The sequence below is a fragment of the Rana temporaria genome, chromosome 1 (assembly GCF_905171775.1).
Source record: "Rana temporaria chromosome 1, aRanTem1.1, whole genome shotgun sequence".
In the NCBI taxonomy this organism is placed as follows: Eukaryota; Metazoa; Chordata; class Amphibia; order Anura; family Ranidae; genus Rana; species Rana temporaria.
In genome coordinates this window covers 460,376,129-460,396,046 of record NC_053489.1, presented here as the reverse complement: position 1 = coordinate 460,396,046, position 19,918 = coordinate 460,376,129, and the positions used below count along the sequence as shown (strand labels likewise).

Sequence of the window (19,918 nt, the reverse complement as noted above, 5' to 3'; positions counted from 1 at the left end):
GTTTGCACTAGATTTTGCACTAGATTTTTCTTTTTTTTTTTTACAATCTAGATTGTATTTACAGTAAGTGAACAGAACAATTATGGACTCTGGTTATCATATTATTTTTTTGGACACTTTGGACAAAAAATTAAGCTAACAGTTTGGGGTGCTGCTGTGTTTATTTTGGATCTTGGAGCTTTTTGTCGGTGGATTCTTGCATATATGGTGTGGTCCTCTACTAAATAAATTTTGCCCTATGGCGAGGGTGGTTTTCTGCATACCAATGCCATACTGTATTTATTTACGCTGGAAGAGATTCTGACCGATGACAGTATGTTAAATAAAAAAAATTTAATACAAAGTCTTATTTTTTTAACATTTTTTATACTATTTTTTTTTTTACATACTTTCATCAGAGTAGTTCAGTTCATAGTGACTCCTGGGGTGATCAGAGATTTTTCATTACATTTTTCTTCCTCCCCGAAGATCACTGTAACAGTTTTTTTAAACTGCCATGAATAAGTTACATTTATAAAAATTTTAAAATAGGGCTCTTGCGCCTCCAAGTGAATAATAAATATAAGGTGTATAAATAACAGCTGCAGCTAAATCTAAATGTGTATGATGCACAGTGGTGAATGAAGTGTAAAGTGATGAGCGAAATTGTATATGAGTAAAGAAACAAGTGCAATCAGGTGCTAAAAATAACAATAATAATCTACCAATGAGCAATAAAGCATTGACACTTTTGTTGCTTTATTCATATACGATTGCGCTCATCACTTTACACTACAAGTTACATTTATAACAGCTGTGATTAAAATTGTGTGCTGTAATTGGCCCAGGTTCCATGTGATAAGTGTGGGACAATCACAGCATCACAATAAAAAAAACAGCTGTTATTAATTAAACCCATTCATAACAGTTGTGTTTACATTGTGATCATGTGACCACATAGCGATCTTGTGATACTCTGGCGGCTGAAAGTGGCCAGCTATCGGGAGCCTCAATCAACTGTATGTGGCAGATACAGTGTTTTCAGGAGGGGCACATGGCACGCTCATCAGCCCGCGACATACAGGTACATGATTGCGCTAGCTGTTCCGCCCAGCCCACAGTATAATTACTGTAGGCAGGATGGCAAGTGGTTAACTGTGTTTTCCATAGTCATTCTAAATTATGATGTAGCAATGTGAAAATTTTGCCTATCGATTCTACCAGTCACTCTCATTCAGGAAAAAAACTTTTTGTAGGGTGATAATGCTCACACATTCCCCTAATGCAGTAGTGGTATTGTCACCACATTGTGTGCTCTTAAGATAGAACTAAAGGAAGATGTGTTCTTGCACAGCATGCCTGTAAGTGCCCGTTCAAACCTGTGCATGCATTATAGTGTTCATGCTGATGTGCCTTGTGTAGGAGTAGTGTGATGTATTGTTACATTGCATCACAGGGTTTACTTCAATGCTTATCAACACAGCCCAATCAATGCACCTGGTGTAAACATGTCCTAAGTTTCTCCAATTCTAACTGCTGAAGATTAGGAGACAGGATCAGAGAAGTAATTCACCCACTGATCTTCACCTACAGCATTGGGCAGTTGCAGAAAAGGTTTAAAGTAATGAACTAGGAAGCAACAATTCATGCCTGGTTCTCAAAACATTGGGGTTGATTTATTAACTTGACCACTGGGCACTTAAACCCCCTTCCTAACCAGATCAATTTTCAGCTTTCGGTGCTCTCACAATTTGAATGACAATTACTCAGTCATACAACATTGTGCCCATCTGAATTTTTTGTCCTTTTTTCCCCACAAATAGAGCTTTCTTTTGGTGGTATTTGATCACCTCTGCGTTTTTTATTTTTTGCGCTATAAAAGAAAAAAACACTGAAAATTCTGTAAAAATTAAAAAGAAAATTCTCGTTTCAGTCATATTAGCAGGTATTGCAGAGTATTGGGGGTATTGCAGAGTAGTGTGGGGTATTGCCGAGTATTGCAGAGTATTGTGGGGTATTGCAGAGTATTGTGGGGTATTGCATAGTATTGTGGGGTATTGCAGAGTATTGGGGGAATTGCAGAGTATTGGGGGAATTGCAGAGTATGGGGGGTATTGCAGAGCATGGGGGGTATTGCAGAGTATGGGGGGTATTGCAGAGTATGGGGGGTATTGCAGAGTATTGCAGAGTATGGGGGGTATTGCAGAGTATTGGTGGTATTGCAGAGTATTGCGCAGAGAGGGATGGCTGGATCTGTGACTGCATTTGTCACAGATCCAGCCCACAGCAGCTGCTGCTGCTTCCGCTCTCCCCCCTCTCCTCTCACACTGTACCGATCGGTACAGAGAGGAGAGGGAGGAACCGGCGTCATCACATGGCGCCGGTTTGTTTACAAGTGATCGCTCCGTCATTTTACGGAGCGATCACGTGGTAAACGGCCGCTATCAGCGGCAATTTACCACGATCTGTGATGCGCCGGGTCTTCTAGACCCGGCGCTGACGGATGATTCCAGGAGTGCGCCCCAGGGGGGCACGCGAGAGGAGGATTCTGGGAGGACGTCCCAGGGACGTCCTCCCAGAACAACTCCACCGCGCTGTAGACGTCTTTTGTCTATGGCACGGTGGCAAAGAGGTTAAAACTGGTACACTCAGAATCTGGTGCAGCTGTGCATGCTAGCCAATCAGCTTATAAAATCAGGTTGTTCGGTTAAGCTTTGATTAAAAAAAAAACTGGAAGCTGAGTGGTTTCTATGCAGACCTGCACCAGACTTTGCACACTCTGGTTTTAGTAAATCAGCCCCCACTGTCTTGGGAAAGGACTCTGGAGGCAGTAACACAGCCACTAAAAACAAAAAAAATAGGCATTTCCATATATTTTTTAAGGCTTTTTTTTTCTTTTGTGTTTTATATTGTTAATAGGAAGTGCTTGTTGTGCATCTTCACACATTCTGACTATTTCAAGCTATAGCCAGATTGGTCGCATTGCTTTCTTTTAGCTGACCTCATATGTATATGGCCAGGATTATGCCTCGTACACACAAGCTGAATGTCGGGCGGTACAATAGAAACATTGACATTCGGCGTGTGTGCACGGCAGCTGGGGTTCAACAGGAGTAGGCTCTGCCGGATTTTTTTGAAGGCTCGTCGTGACTGAAATAGGTCTGCCGATCGGCTCCCAATTAGCACTCTCAGCCAATACATACAAAATAAATACATAAAAAAAATACTAAATTAAAACCATTAAACAATTATTACTCATTCCTATGTTCTATTACTGAAATTGAAACATTTAGTACCAAAAGAAGTTACAAAAATGTTCCAAAGAAAGCCACAGGTATACCACCTGCAATACAACTCAAACTTACTACATCTTTAAGCTATTTTCTCTTTCAATACATTTTTATTGAAAAGTTTTAGGCCGGGTTCACACCTATGCGAATTGAGTGCGGCTTCAACCGCATCCAATACGCAGAACATTTCTAAATACATTGTTTTCAATGAGGCTGGTTCACATTTGTGCAATGCATTTGTACTGCGCATTGCCGAAAACATGTGTGCGTATTTTAGGCATTGCGGTGCGGCCCATTATCTTCTATGGGTACGCAGCTGATTCGCAGATGTGTTAATTTCTCTTCAGGATTTGTCTCATTCAGCTCAATACACTTCCCCCCTCCCCCTCCCCTCTCCCAGATCTCCAAATTCGCAGCTAATCTGCAGCTAAAACGCAGTGGATCTGCTGAACACTTCTCTTATCTCTCTGCAGAGATAAGAGAGCTGAAATTCGCACCGCACAAGTGTGAATCCGGCCTTAAGGAATACAGGGGAAATTTACTAAATCTGGTGCTTTTAGAATCTGGTGCAGCTGTGCATGGTAACTAATCAGCTTCTATCAGCTTGTTCTCTTATAATATCATATTGCAAGTCAGTAGCAGTTGTACATCAAGTAGAGAAATTATAGCAAATGACAAAACATTTAGCATGTCAAAGAGCACATTAATCATGCCATAACAGAAGAACAATGTAGATAAAAGGAAATTGAATATGTGGGCCTATACCAGAGAATAGACATGTGCACACTGAAATATTTTGTTTTGGAATTTCATTTTCGTCCGAAAAATACATTTATTTAGTTACTCCCAAAATTTGTTTTTATTTATTTAATTAAGGTCGAATCTGTCAATTGAAGGCTTATGGTGTCTGTCGAATGTTCTAAGAAGATTCGATGGAGCAGCTAAACTGTACGATGCCGCAATCATACATTTCCGGTCTAATGTTCCGCCTACAAGCTATAGAAGAATTCTAATGTTGTATGACACTAGTAATAATTATATTTATGAATTATTATTACTAGTCAACTAACATTCAAATTCTTCCATAGCCTATGGGCAGAGCATTTGACTAAAAATGTATGATTGCGGCGTTGTACAGTTTAGCTGCTTGTCGAATCTTCTTAGAACTTTCGACAGACACCATAAGCCTTCAATGACAGATTTAACGTTTGTATGTTTTTCTCTGCTTCGTCGAATCTTCGTCGTTCATGTCAAATGGTCTACACTGTCTCTATAATGAAGAATCTTTTCTCTCTGTCGAATCTTTCCTCTCTATGTAGAATAATCTTGGACTGATAGAGTTAAGGTTAGGCACATTCGACCGTAGGTTCGATAGACACAGATTGCTATTGTCAGCGTCATGTCGAATCTCCTATCTATATCGAACTGTTGTAGCAACAAAAACAATAAAGCATTTTTTTATGTCGGATCTTTCGGATTTCGGATTCTGCGCGTTTGTTTTCATTTGTTCAAACGAAAATACCCGAAATTCGGCCGAAAATGCATTCGGATGAAAACTAATGCACATGTCTACCAGAGAACTAGGCACTAGCAGATGAGATGCTTATATATTCGGTTCACTCTGCAAGAAACAAAGGATTTCATAAGTAGAGATCATCCCTGCAGACGAGCCTAAGTAAATACGAGAAGGGGAGGAATAAAGGGGGAGGGAGGGGAAAATAAGCTATTTACTTGTAAAGGATAGAGAACTCTGTTACATAATGTAACATTTAAAAGGGTGATGTTTTTCACAAAATGAAAATGTTAAGTAGACCATACTCATGTTTTCCCAGATGAAGACTCACATAAATTAATTAATCTGATTCTTGTAGGCATGACCAATTTATTTATGCTGAGCCCCACTCCAAAAAATAATACAGACAATACTTTTACAGAAATCTCCCAACAGAGAAACTGTGAAAAAAAATCTCAATTTTAGATTCATCTATTATTAATATTCTCATCACACCATAAGTCTTGTAAAGACAGAAAAAAAGCCAACACTTAATGGTATGATTGGTTTTGTTTTCAGTGTACTGAAACTAAGAAAGCAGACTGTGTAATTTTGTTTAACTTTAATATTTTATTAACCTTACAATTTCCTGCCTTAAGCTTATGCATGATGAAATTGACTGGTTTAAAAAATATATATATATATAAAGGTGTATTATATTTTACTAGGGAAAAGTATCAAACGGTATGCTATTACCTGACACTCTGACCCCCCCCCCCCAATCTAAAGCCTTGCCCAATGCATGTGAATCAAACCTAGCTATGAAATACATACTGAGTCTGGATAAAATACATAAAAATGTACATGTTCTGCCTGGAATTGAGGTAAGAAGAGATGTGGAAAAGCTTGTAAAGTTTGGCTCTACCTCATAAAATGAATGAACAATTTAATACATGTGATCAGGTACTAAAACATATATAGCAACGGATCCATTTGATCTAATGTTGTGTATCCTCAATCCAGTAAATCATATAACAGTGAAAGCAATCTTATTAAATATATGAACAAAACAAAGAAAATTCAATCACCGTTAGAGAGGGTGACAGCAATAATAAATAAAAAAATTGTCCTCAGATTAATAAAAGTGATGATCCACCTCAAACCATCCCTGAAAAGTTCACACTCACCAAAGCTTAAACACTGGAATCCCCTGGAGGAATGAAGGGTTCCCTGTTACCAACGGCCACAGCGTGAGTTTCAAAGATAGGGCATATGGAACCAACAACCCCGGAAATTACATCAGAAAAGGAGGTCATTTCCGGGCTTGCAGGTTCCATATCCCCTGTCTTTGAAACGCACGCTGTTGGTGCTAGCATATAGCACTTGCCAATGTGAGTGGGCATTGTTTTATCTACCTGCATTTATCCCTGGTATTAAAGGGGATGTAAAGGTTCCTTTAAGCTAGTGCATTGTTGGTTCACTTACCTTTTCCTTTGATTTCCCTTCTAAATGTATTTTTTTTCTTTGTCTGAATTTCTCACTTTCTGTTCCTTTCTGTTCCTCCTTAGTAAGCTTGCCCCAATCATCTGAGCCGTTCTGGCTGGGGGTTAGTCAGCGTGCTCGCTCCCTCCCTTAGGGAGAAACAGGAAGTGAGAAATTCAGACAAAGAAAGAAAAACATTTAGAAGGGAAATCGAAGTGAACCAACAATGCACTAGCTTAAAGGAACCTATTTAGAAAATAAAAAACAAACCTTTACAACCCCTTTAACCACTTGCCCAGCCGTGGGTCGTGGGCGCGTGCCCGTGACCACGGATCACAGGAGCTGAAGAGCGGGGAGAGGTGTGTGTAAACACACCTTCCCCGTTCTTCACAGTGGCGCTGTCATTGATCGTCTGTTCCCTGATATAGGGAAAGGCGATCAATGATTTCACACGTCCAGCCCCGCCCCCCTACAGTTAGAAACACATAACCCCTTAACCCCTTCAGCGCCCCCTAGTGGTTAACTCCAAAATTGCAATTGTCATTTTCCCAGTAAATAATGCATTTTTATAGCACATTTTGCTGTGAAAATTACAATGGTCCCAAAAATATGTCAAAATTGTCCGATGTGTCCGCCATATTGTCGCAGTCACGAAAAAAATCGCTGATTGCCGCCATTAGTAGTAAAAAAAATGTATTAATAAAAATGCAATAAAACTATCCCCTATTTTGTAAATGCTATAAATTTTGCGCAAACCAATCGATAAACGATTATTGCGATTTTTTTAATCAAAAATAGGTAGAAGAATACGTATCGGCCTAAACTGAGGAAAAAAAAAGTTTTTTTTATATATTTTTGGGGGATATTTATTATAGCAAAAAGTAAAAAAATATAGATTTTTTTTCAAAATCGTCGCTCTATTTTTGTTCATAGCGCAAAAAATAAAAACCACAGAGGTAATCAAATACTACCAAAAGAAAGCTCTATTTGCGGGAAAAAATGTTGTTTGGGAGCCACGTCGCACGACCGCGCAATTGTCAGTTAAAGCGCCGCAGTGCCGAATCGCAAAAAGGTGCCTGGTCCCTTACCTGCATATTGGTCCGGGTCTTAAGTGGTTAAGCATATTACATCTTTATTGCTATCTTATGTCTCCTATGTTTTTTCTGAGTAGGATTGCTAAAAAGTTATCAAATAACAAGGAACCACCATGTCTCTCGTCATTGGTAAGAGGGAACCCTTCATTCCTCCAGGGGTTTCCAGCGTTGGCGAGTGTGAACTTTTTACGCACGGCTTGAGGTGGATCATCACTTTTATCAATCCGAAGACTATATTTAAAATTAAAATTATCTTTATTGCTATCACCCTTTCTATCACGGTGATTGGACTGTCTTTGTTTTGTGCATATATTTAATAAGATTGCTTTCACTGTTATATGATTTACTGGATTGAGGATAAACACCATTAGATCCTATGGATCCTTTATTATTTATTTTTTAGTACCTGATCACATGTATTAAATTGATTATTAGTTTTATGAGGTAGCACCACACTTTATTTCACAAATGTTTTCATTATTTTTGGAGTGGTTATCCACGTTTTAAAGGGGCAGCTTCACTCCTCAATTATTCATATATTGTATTGGCACCATTCCTTGTCACCTTTCATTACACATGTGGAAAATCTTGATTTTAGAATTTGTGATCACTATTTTCCGCAGAGTTCTGTATGAAACAACGACCTCCAAGTGAGATGCTGTTTTTTTTTTTTTTTACAGGCTCTCCTGCTCTTTCTACTAGTGACCTGTTCTGGAGCTGCATAGTCATGCAGGGAATGGGAAAAGCAGAAAGGAATGCTGTAACATAAAATCCTCTTTTATTTGTAAAAACACACGTACCCTTGCGCATCTGTAAGTCCGGCGTAGCGTAGCTCAGATACACTACGCCGCCATAACTTACAGTGTATTTTTCGTATCCACAAAGAATTTGCGCCGTAAGTTACGGTGGCGTAGTGTAACTGTGTCGGCGTAAGGGCACGCAATTCAAATAGATGAGATGGGGGCGTGTTTTATGGTAATTCCTATTGACCCCACGTAATTGACGTTTTTTTTTTGACAGCGCATGCGCGGTCCGTGGGGGTATCCCAGTGCGCATGCTCAAAATTAACCCACAACAAGCCAATGCTTTCGACGTGAACGTAATTCTACGCAAAGCCCTATTCGCGAACGTTTTACGCAAACGACGTACACAACGGAAAATTCTACGCTGGCCCGACGTCCATACTTAACATTGCGTACGCCTCATAGACCCAGGGGTAACATTACGCCGAAAAAAGCCTTACGGAAACTACGTAAAAAAATGCGCCGGCCGGACGTACGTTTGTGGATCGCCGTATCTAGCTCATTTGCATACTCTACGCGGAAATCAATGGAAGCGCCAGCATAAATATGCACCTAAGATCCGACGGCGTACTAAGACGTACGCCAGTCAGATCGAGCCCACCTTCAGTCGTATCTTGTTTTGTGGATACAAAACAAAGATACGACGGGCCATCGTAGAAACTACACGGCGTATCAATAGATACGCCGGCGTAATTTCTTTGTGGATCTGGGCCATAGATTCTTGGCAAGGACGAACTGCATAGGAGCGTAGGGTGCTGGGAGACAGCATAGGGCAGTGTAAGGGTTACTGGATTTGCATGAGTGAGTGTATGTTTATTATAGCATGGATTACAAAAACATCTCATAAAAGGTACATACATATGAAATCAAAAACATTATACATGCTGCAAAACCATATAACACATAACAAAGGAATAGTATAGCACATAGCACGATAAGGTGTGAAAGGCTGGCCTCAATATCATGGACGAAATATTGTAATGAATTCTTGAACATGATGAAGTAGAAAGGCTTGTACAGCCATATGTGTAAACATGGTGCATCTAATATAAGCACGACACGTTTCGCTGGACAATCTCAACTCTACGGGGCAGATGCCACAGTACTCTACAAAAAAAGAAATCATATTAACCAAGGATCTAATATATATCTAAAGGATGGAAAAAATTGTAAATAAAAGATACAAATTTGTTGTTCCTTAAGGTACTCACATATGCTGTATATATGCATCTCATTTAAAGTCCCAGACCCCCCTCTTTTTAGCCAGTAGTTTTCTATGAGCGCAAGTTGATCCAGAGCTGAGTGGATCAAATCATCTGGTGAGTGAGAGGTGATGGTGGAGGATATTCACATAGTGACACACAGTGGAGGAGAGGATACATGAAATGAGCACTTTATTTTTGATTTAGAACACTGAAAGTAGACACTAGGGGCCAGATTCAGAAAAGAGATACGCCGGCGTATCTCCTGTTATCCTATTCTATGTTAAGTATGGCTGTCGTTCCCGCGCCAAGTTTTGAATTTTTTACGTTGTTTGCATGAGTTGTTCGCGAATACGGCTGGACGTAATTTACGTTCACGACGAAAGCATGATGAGTTGCCGACGTCATTTGGAGCATGCGCACTGGGATATAGTCACAGCCGGAGCGTGCGCAGTTCGTTCGGCGCGGGGACGCGCATCATTTAAATGATACACGCCCCCTACCCTCCGAAAAGGAATTCCACTGGGGGATTTACGATACGCCGCCGCAACTTTACAGGCAAGTGCTTTGTGAATAAAGCACTTGCCTTAAAAACTTGCGGCGGCATAACATAAATGAGATAGGTTACACGGATCCGCTCACCTATCTGAATCTAGCCCTAGATGTTTTTTTATGTTTATACGAAGCACGTTGCACTTTATTCAATTTTGCACTTTATCTGCAATTGCACTTTATGTATATTGATTTACTTGGGGATATATTTATGTTTTTTTAGGTTTATGGACACATATACATTTTTATAAGATATTCCCTTATATTACCAGTATATTAATTTTAAGTAAATATTTGCATTAAGCTATATGAGCACATATGAATTTTTTGTTGAGATGCTGTATATATATTTGGAATATAGTTTGATCACATCAGTGGTGATTTGGTACAACAGCTGAGTAGATAGGGGTTAGTGTGGGTGAAAATAATTTGTATATAGAGAAAAAAGGTTAAGGGCAGGGTCCTTACATATAGATATATAGATACACGTATGTACCTGGAAATGTCTGTTCTATGGATCTGAGACCCCTTTTTGAAAGTAAAGTAAGTCCACAGGTTTACCTAAAGTACTTAAAAATGTATATTCCTATATTTAACCAGCTACATTTCTAACCATTGTTAAGAAAGCCACAAAGCTAACATACCTGTGTTTGTATTTCATCTAGATGGAACTGTCTTCCGTCATCTTCATGACGTCACATTCAGAAGCAGCTTTTTGATGCAGGCAAATGGATGGAGTGCCAGTGGCAGTCCAAGAAGCTGCTAAAGAAGAAAGGAGTGACGTCAGAAGATGCCGGCAAGGAAGGCATTCATAGAATAAAAATAGGTAATTCATAAAACATGACTGACATGACCAAGAAATTCATAATTAATACATTTATTAACAAAATGATTAGAAGCCAAAACTGATACAAATCAGCTTAATTGGTATGTAAATTAAAACAATATTAAAAGCAGAAGTATGGATACACGCAGCATAGGAGATAATTCATGGTGATAGCCGAGGTTAGGTTGTGAACAGAGCATACAGAATAATATATGGCTGTAGTAATTAGTAACTCACTAAAAACTGCAAGTGATGTAAATATATGTATATTTGTCATATAAATGACAAACTGAGTTAGTACCTATTTCTCCAAGAATCCATTGGCGGTTGAAGCTGTTCAGAAAACATATAGGTGCTTGGGTGGATGACATGAGCAAGTCACTCACTGCTAAATTCATTATGAAGTAGTTTGCAGCTGTTCTTAACTTCTTGTTACTGAAAATGAAATGAGGAGAACTAAGAAAGTTACTTGATTTGAAACGTAGACAGCTGAGTTCAGTCATATCTGAAGAACCCTATCTTTAACCCAGTGTAACTTAGAAAACATGCCCCTGTGAGAAGTGTTAGCCAAACCCTACATGGCAGCTTAAAGTACAACTTCAGAATATTAGCATTGGAATATCAATCACTCACTCTGCACCTGCATATTGGCAGTTCACAAAGTATTAGCAGCCCTAACATTATGTGATATGTTATTAAATATGCCAGAAATGAAAAGAGACAGTAATTTGTATGAATATATAATTCCATGTTTTCTAATATAGTATGCCGAGTATGTAGACAACACCAAAACACGTGTCCTCTGTATCTGGGTAAATATTTAAGCTGAACTCCAAACATGAAGTAAAATGAGTTATGAGAAACTTAAAGTTCACCGTTGATTAATCTGAAATCACTTTTAGGATCTGTATTGACACGCTTTGGGCTATTGGACAAATCCAGCTTACTTTTAGATGTGTTCTGCTTGCATATAACATCAGTTTAAGATGCTTTTTAGATCACTCAAAGTTTACTGACAGGTCCTTCTGTGCAACATTTTCCCACTTCTAGAGCTACAACAGTCTGCTTTAAAATGCTTTTGCATTTCATTTGACCTACAGTATATGAGGGTTGAGGGAGATAAATAGTTATGACGAGAATAAAAGCTCACAAGTATGAAACTTGTCTTGTATGAATGTTTCCCGAGAGGGGTTCCCTGGCCTGAAAACTTTGGAAAAAACAGGCTGCTACAGAAAGGCGATACTGATTACTCTTTATTGCATACATGTCCATGGGAAAGTTGTTGGATTTCACCAAGATCAGAAGCAGAGACTATTATGCAAGTATTCCTATGGTATAATAGTTTAACTGTAGCTGCCCATAGCTTCTTGAGTGTGTATCTAAATCCCTGTGACAAACTTATCTCTGTGTTGTCTATTGTTATTATTTGATATGCATAGCTAGGTGTGCTACTGTTGTTTGTAGTAGTCACCTTCCAGTATACTAGTAGGTGAAACTGTTAATTGAAATAGAGCTTATATACAGCTCCTGTTAATTTAGTTAACTCTGTACTTTCTTGTCTAGGATTCTGTAGCTAGATTTAGGAACAACGTGGATATTCCAGTTCTATGAAGCCAGGATGCTGTGTACACATGACAGGACTGTTACAACACTGATCCTTCCCCTATGTGGCCCAGGGGACTTCTTGTTGTGTGTACACAGCGTCCTGGCTTCCTCTCATCCATCTATAGCTGCTAAGAGGACCCTAGCATATCTGCAAGACAGGTTGAGTGATGGAGCTTTCTCCACTGGAGAGCAATCTTGTTGCATACATCTCGTGAGTGTTTTAACCATTTAGGAATTAAACTTGTGTTTAAAACTGCACTTAGCTGGTGCTTTGCCACATTGTTCTTATGTCCTACACACAGGGCTGGCCAACTCTGGGATGGCTGCTGCTGTGCATGTAGTGTTATATGAACTTTACATGGACTTTTCTTAATATCCCAGGAATATAATTTACTCATCCATTTCCCATCTGTTTTAATAATATGCTGTTTTTGCAGTGCAGAGATTATCATCAACCCCATCTGTGGACCACTGTTTTCTCCCTCCCTCTATAGCTAGTTTTGGCTCAGGGCTCGAAAACCAACACAAGCTTGAACCGGGTTAGGCATCTAGCAGCCACTTCTGGTTGTTAGAGGCCCAGTTGCATGACAGATTAGAAACGGCAAGGAGACTAAGCAGCAGACTAGATTGCCGACTCTAAGTTCCAGTGCCACACCACAGTTTCTGTTGTTGAGAAGCTGCATTCCAGACTGGTTGAAAAACATTAAAAGGATTAGGATCTTCGAATCACCACAGATTTTGTCTTCAGGTCTCTAACACCAAAACAAATGCCACATTGTGATCATCATTAAAGGCTCCTGCAGCTGGACTTTGCTGCAACATTCATCTGCAGGTATTTCTATTATTAACTACTGTATATATACCCTAATATATGTGCACAATTCCACCAGGACTTAGCCTTTTGTTGATAATACTTGTTTGTACATTGGTTGTATGTACTGTATTAATAGTAATGTTATATTCTGGTTGCATTAGTTCCTCTGCTCCCAATTACTTTGAAAAGATTACTGGTTAATTTCCTAGGAAGGTAATCCACAGAAGCCCTGTCCTGGGTGAAGGTACTGCCAACTTTGTTATCAGTCCCACTCTTCGGCCCCATACACACCATAGAATCCATCCGCAGATAAATCCCAGCAAATGGGTTTCAGCGGATAGATACTATGGTGTGTACACGCCAGCGGATCTTTATCCGCGGATATATCTCCCCTGGGATGGATTCCAGCAGATCGGATATTCGCTGACATGCAGAACAAATCCATCTGCTGGAATCCATCTCAACGGATGGATCCGCTGGTCTGTACAGACTCACCGAATCTATCCGTCCGAAGGGATCCCCCGCATGCGTCGCAATGATTCAACGCATGCGTGGAATTCCTTATATGACAGCGTCGCGCACGTCGCCGCGTCATAATCGCGGCGACGACGCGACACGTCATCGCCAGAGGATTTCGGCGCGGATTTCAATGCGATGGTGAGTACACTCCATCGCATTAAAATCTGCTGAAATCCTCGAGAGGATTTATCCGCGGAAACGGTCCGCTGGACCGTATCCGCGGATAAATACTCCCGTGTGTATGGGGCCTTCCACTTGGCAAAGGTTCTGGATCCCTTATTAAACTACAGGTTTGACACAATATGCTGTTTGGGGAAGGCCATTTCTCATAACCCCTTAAAAGAGGGCAACACACGACATACACTAAAAGCCATAGTCAAATTTTATGAACATATCAAAACAAAAAACTGCAGGCTTTTTTACTTATTGTAGACCTCTGTGCTGACTCATGGATTATCTATAAACTATAATGGGGTGCATTATGAAATATAACACAGAGACACACCTCTCTAGGAAAATTATATGTGTTTTGTTAAAGTTTTTGATTACTTAATTAAGTTCTTTTAATTCATTTTTATGATATGTTGCCTAATTTAGCTACAGTTAATTAAGCAAAGAGAAGCAAGCTGAACAATACAAAGAAAAAAAGATGGATAGGCAGACATTGCAGACAAAAACACCTACCCAAGGCTTTTCTCCAAACTACATTAAATGCGACATCAATATGCATTACAATTTAAATATTACAATATAACTGTAAGTGAGAGTGTACCTCTTTCTGCTATCAATAAAAAAATTGCTGTTCCTCAGCAATAATATACACGACTTGAGGACATACAGCCCATGGTCTCTGGATACATCACAGTCTCTGACAGCCAAATGTTAGTGCCGAGGGTATGTGATTTTCAGTTAGCAGTGAGGTAAGAGGATCAAAAAGCTATTTCCTTTTAAACAGATGATTCTTTACTATACACATGGGCTTGCAATACATTAATGCATATTGATAGGATTGTATACATTAAGCTGATCCCCTTTAGATTACTGTAATGATTTTCTAATGTACCTATAGAATGCATAGAGAACAAGAAGGTTTCCAACCACACCAACTGAGCCAATAATAAGAATGCAGCTCCCAACTGTGTGGAGTATGTGTTCAGGAACATCTGGCAGTAAGATCTCCCTCTTGGATGAGAGCTCCAATGCCTGCAATATAAAGATGAATGAAAAAATATAATTAGATGTGTAAACACTTAAAGAGACCCTTTCACCAGAATGAAATCTCATTTTAAACACTTGCAACAGTAGTGCACATTGTGTTATCATGGAGTGTTTTCTTGTGAATGGCTTTCATTTTTCCAAATATTTAAAATATCCTAAGTATCTAACTCCACCAGGCTGGCTGGAAATAAATTGAGAGTTTTATTTCAGAGACAACATCTAGAAATTTTGTGGATACTCGATGCACACTGGGGGTTATTTATTAAAGGCAAATCCACTTTGCCCTACTAGTGCACTTAAAAGTGCACTGAAATTGCACTTGGAAGGGCAGTCACTGTAGATCCGAGGGGGACATACAAAGAAAGTAAAAAGACAGCATTTTAGCTTGCACATGATTGGATGATAAATTCAGCAGAGCTTCCCCTCTTTTCAGAATTACCCTCCAGATTTACAGCGACTGCACTTCCAAGTGCACTAGCAGTGCACTTTCAAACACAGTGGATTCGGCTTTCGTAAATAACCCCCACTGTGTTAATAGCTTTTAGGCTGCAATTTAAGTAAATAGTGGGCAGCTTTTGTTGTGCAATAAAAATTATAGTGTATTATTTTAGAGCCAATAGCCAGAAATTTTGCACATGATCGATACATAGTATGTAAGCAATTTTTAGATGACAGATTAATAGGGAGACACCAAGGAGGCTTCATCATAAAATAAAAATTAGAGTGCTAGATTTTAAAATAATAACCTGAAATATTGTACAGGCTCAATGCTCACTATGTAATGAGCTTCATTAGGCCACAGTTTCAGAAGCAGAGACGAGAAAAGTTTTAATCAAGAAATACAAAGCAGAGTCTATTATTTCACAGAATATAGCCAGAACATTATACAGTAAATGTGCTGTAAGCAGCTTAATTAGGCCACAATTTCAAAAGCAGTTGAGGCATGTTCATAAAAATAAGAGTTTATTCTTTCACAAGCAATATTGGGAGAAAAATATATTGCGCTTATTCAGTAAATAGCAAGCAAGCAGCTAAAGTGTTATACTACACGGATGCAAGAAAAAGGGAAAAAATAAGCTGCGCTAAAAATTAAATGCATACATAAATATTAAATATATGCCTGTGCAAAAAAGTTATATGCATACATAAATGACAAATAAATAACTGTGCAAAACATATGAAAACCAAAGTGAATATGAACATAAGTATAAAAATATATGTGATCAAACACTCTCATAAATGAACCAGAGAATATAAGTGAAATAGATTGTATAAACCAATCAAGTCCATAAGTAAGAATTATAAGTGAACAAACTCCATAAAGTCTAAAACTCAATATGATTAGACTTCAATCTCCAAGTGGGGAGACCTCCAGAGGAATAACACCAATATCCAAGTGATAAGGAAAAAGCGATAGCCCAGAATGTGTTGATAGGAAAACACCTCCACCTTAATAATAAGCTGCCTCTTACCAGCTGGAATTGATCTCTTGTCACAGGGGGTCAAAATAAGCATGTATGATGATTAGATGTCCACCATGGAGGGCGTCATTAGATTACAGCCCGTAAGACATATGTTGACCCTTTGAGAGGGTACTCTTCCTCTCCAAAATAAAAGGTGATGTCAGGAAGCTGAGAAATTGTATCACAATCTACAGAGTACCAAAATCATGGGCCATTAATTTTATTGTCCTCTTGCTGATCTGTTTCTGAAGTAAATATTGTTCAGTTGATGCACTATATGTTAACATATTTATAATGCCACAATGTCTAAGTGATAGACAATGCTTTAATCAAGAAAAAAAAAAATGAGACTGTGTTATTTTACATGAAATAGCCCCAAATATTGTAAAGTTAATGCCTTGCATATAAGCAGCTTTTTTTAGACTGCAATTTCTGATGAGATGAGGCAGGTTATAATCAAGAAATATGAGAGAGCATTATTTCACAGAAATAAGAGAGAATTATTTTATAGAAAATATCTAGAAATATTGTAGAGTTGATGCATTTCGTGTAATTGGCTTTTTTAGGCAACATGTTGAGAGGGAGAGATGAATAAAAATAAAAATGAGACTGCATTATTTTAGAGACAACAGCTACAAATATTAAACACTCCCTGGAGAGTATGTAAACAGCTTAATTAGGCTGCTTATATAAGGGGATGAGTCTTGGCACTTTTACCAATAAACAAAACTTATATTATATTATTTCAGAGAGACGATAGCCACAAACATCTTTGATTGTATGAGCACTGAAATAGGCTGCCATCTAGGAGACACAGTGCAAACAGACATTTTGTACCTGAGGCCCAGCTGTTGAAACATTATGTGTGGCATCCTTACAGTGCCTGATCACCAAAATAGCCTGCAAACTTGGTGGTGCAACTTAGAATTTATTCAGTAGAAAGCAACAGAAACTTGAAGTAAAGGACCAGTTGTGTAATGCCGCGTACACACGATTGGTCAAACCGATGAGAACGGTCTGATGGACCATTTTCATTAGACCAAACCGATCGTGTGTAGGCCCCATTGGTTATTTATCCATCGGTTAAAAAAATTCAATCTTGTTTTAAATTTAACTGATGGATACCTAACCGATAGTAAAAAAACGATCGTTAGTAGGCACGTCCATCGGTTAAAAATCCACGCATGCTCAGAATCAAGTCGACGCATGCTTGGAAGCATTGAACTTTTTTTTTTTTAGCACGTTGTTGTGTTTTACGTCACCGCGTTCTGACACAATCGTTTTTTTAACTGATGGTGTGTAGGCGCGACTGACCATCAGTCAGCTTCATCGGTTAACCAATGGAAAAATCCATCAGACCGTTTTCATCAGATGGACCGATCGTGTGAACGCGACATAAACATTATGTGTGACACCTTTACAGTGCCTGATCACAAGAATAGACTGCAAACTTTGAAGTGTAACATAGGACTTACCCTGTAGAAAAATATTACACATTTTGAACTTGAAACCCAGATACAGAAAATATATGTCATGATTTCCTCCCAAGAGGAAGCCTTGTATTATTGCTAAAAACTGAATGGTAGAGACTAATTCAAGCCGACTCTATTATGTTCCAGAAGTAGAGGGGAAGTCACCCATACTACTGCTGGAACACAGTTCCACTTACTGTATGTACAGTAGCTGAAATTGCAACAGTGTATTGCACACACACTGGCCACATAATTATGTAAAGGAAATAGTTTATCTGGGTCAGCTTGACCCAAACAAACTACCATAATTAGATTCACAGCAATACTGGAGCTCTATTTTAACACTGTGTAATCTGTTAATACATTTGACTTTTAGCATAATGCCAGAAATGAAAAGAGGCAAGCCAGTAATATATACAAATATACACAGTGGAAGAGGAACAAGCAAGTGCAGAGGCACTTGATGAAAGTTAAAGGGGTTGTAAAGGTACAATTTTTTTTCCTAAATACAGTAGCTTCCTTTACCTTAGTACAGTCCTTCTTCACTTACCTCATCCTTCGATTTTGCTTTTAAATGTCCTTATTTCTTCTGAGAAATCCTGACTTCCTGTTCTTCTGTCTGTAACTACACACCGTAATGCAAGGCTTTCTCCCTGGGGTGGAGTGTGCTCGCCCCCTCCCTTGGACTACAGGAGAGACAGGACGCCCACTAACAAACAGCTCCTTTCTCTATCTGCATCGTAGAGAGAGTCCTGACTCTCTTGCAGTCCAAGGGAGGGGGCGAGCATGACACTCCACACCAGGGAGAAAGCCTTGCATTACTGTGTGTAGTTACAGACAGAAGAACAGGAAGTGAGGATTTCTTAGAAGAAATAAGGACATTTAAAAGCAAAATCGAAGGATGAGGTAAGTCAAGGAGGACTGCACTAAGGTAAAGGAAGCTATTTAGGAAAAAAAAATTGTACCTTTACAACCCCTTTAAGACCTCTGGATAAACCTGCCCAGCTATGAATACATTAGAGACAGGTAAGACTTCCTGTTTCCCGCAGACTTGAATTGTGTTACTGGCATGTTTTGCAATCCATGTTTTACTCATTGCCAGTAGTAATTTAGAATGTATAATAGTGTTCTGAAAGTCATTGCCTAAGTGTCACTACGTGACCATTGATCCATTGAAGTGTCACATTTTCTTATTGAATGCTGGAGGTCAAAATCAATGTGTTTTTTTACACTACATGCAGCAATATAGATTTAACTGTTGTTTAAAATACATTTGTAACTAAGTAAGATAAGTAAGTAAGATATGTATTAAACAAAATCAACAACAGTTTGATAGAAAACTCTAAAAACATTACAAAGTAAACATTTGTCAACAAGATATTATACACTGAATAAAGTCAAATTTTACGTTGGAATGCACATTATTTTTCCTCTATGTGTAGGGCGGTTGTGTATATATTGTATTAACACACATAGCAGGTGAGATGCTGGAGTACCGGCACATTGAGGGAGACACAGGGGACAGTCCGACATATTTATTTATTTTGACATTTTATGTGTCTACGCTTTTAATGGCGGTATGTGCTTGCGAGTAGTTTTTGAGAAATACGTTTTCATGTGTTTTTTTATAGTAATACACTATTGGAGTTCTGATATTTGTCTGATATTTGAGGGACCACTGAATGGAAAGCTTTTGGATACTGAAGGAGTACAAGTGGTTATGAAAAAACACCAGAGAACGTGATTTAAAACAAGCAAGTTTTGCTGATCATTTATGTGAGGCAAAACTATCTGGGGAGTGATACTCACATTTTTGAGTGGTGAAGCACTCTTGGTGGCTAATTGAAGTGTCATATCTGCACCAATCTTAACACTTTTATATATTTGTAGGACTGTTTGAGACTTGCTCATTAATTGAGAAACTCAAGTATCCAGCGCCTCCTGAAATCTAGGAACTTTTGATTTCTTTTGTTTACGATTGTTATATAATTAAAGTGGTTCTAAATGCATAAGGTTTTTATCTTAATGCATTCTATGCATTAAGATAAGAAAAAACTTCTGTGTGCAGCAGCCCCCCTCAGTCCTCCTAATACTTACCGTAGCCCCA

General features: G+C 38.8%; 1 protein-coding gene across 1 annotated transcript in view; it reads right to left on the bottom strand.

Moving 5' to 3' along the window:
* LOC120932515 (melanopsin-B-like) overlaps positions 1-19,665 on the bottom strand; it is a 78,811-nt gene extending 59,146 nt beyond the window's left edge. Inside the window, exons 1-3 of the mRNA XM_040344965.1 lie at positions 19,621-19,665; positions 14,722-14,861; positions 11,022-11,155 (exon numbers count right to left, since the gene is read on the bottom strand). Of these exons, the coding sequence (XP_040200899.1) occupies positions 11,022-11,155; positions 14,722-14,861; positions 19,621-19,665 (319 nt within the window). The remainder of the gene's footprint in view (positions 1-11,021; positions 11,156-14,721; positions 14,862-19,620) is intronic.
* Positions 19,666-19,918: the final 253 nt, after the last annotated feature.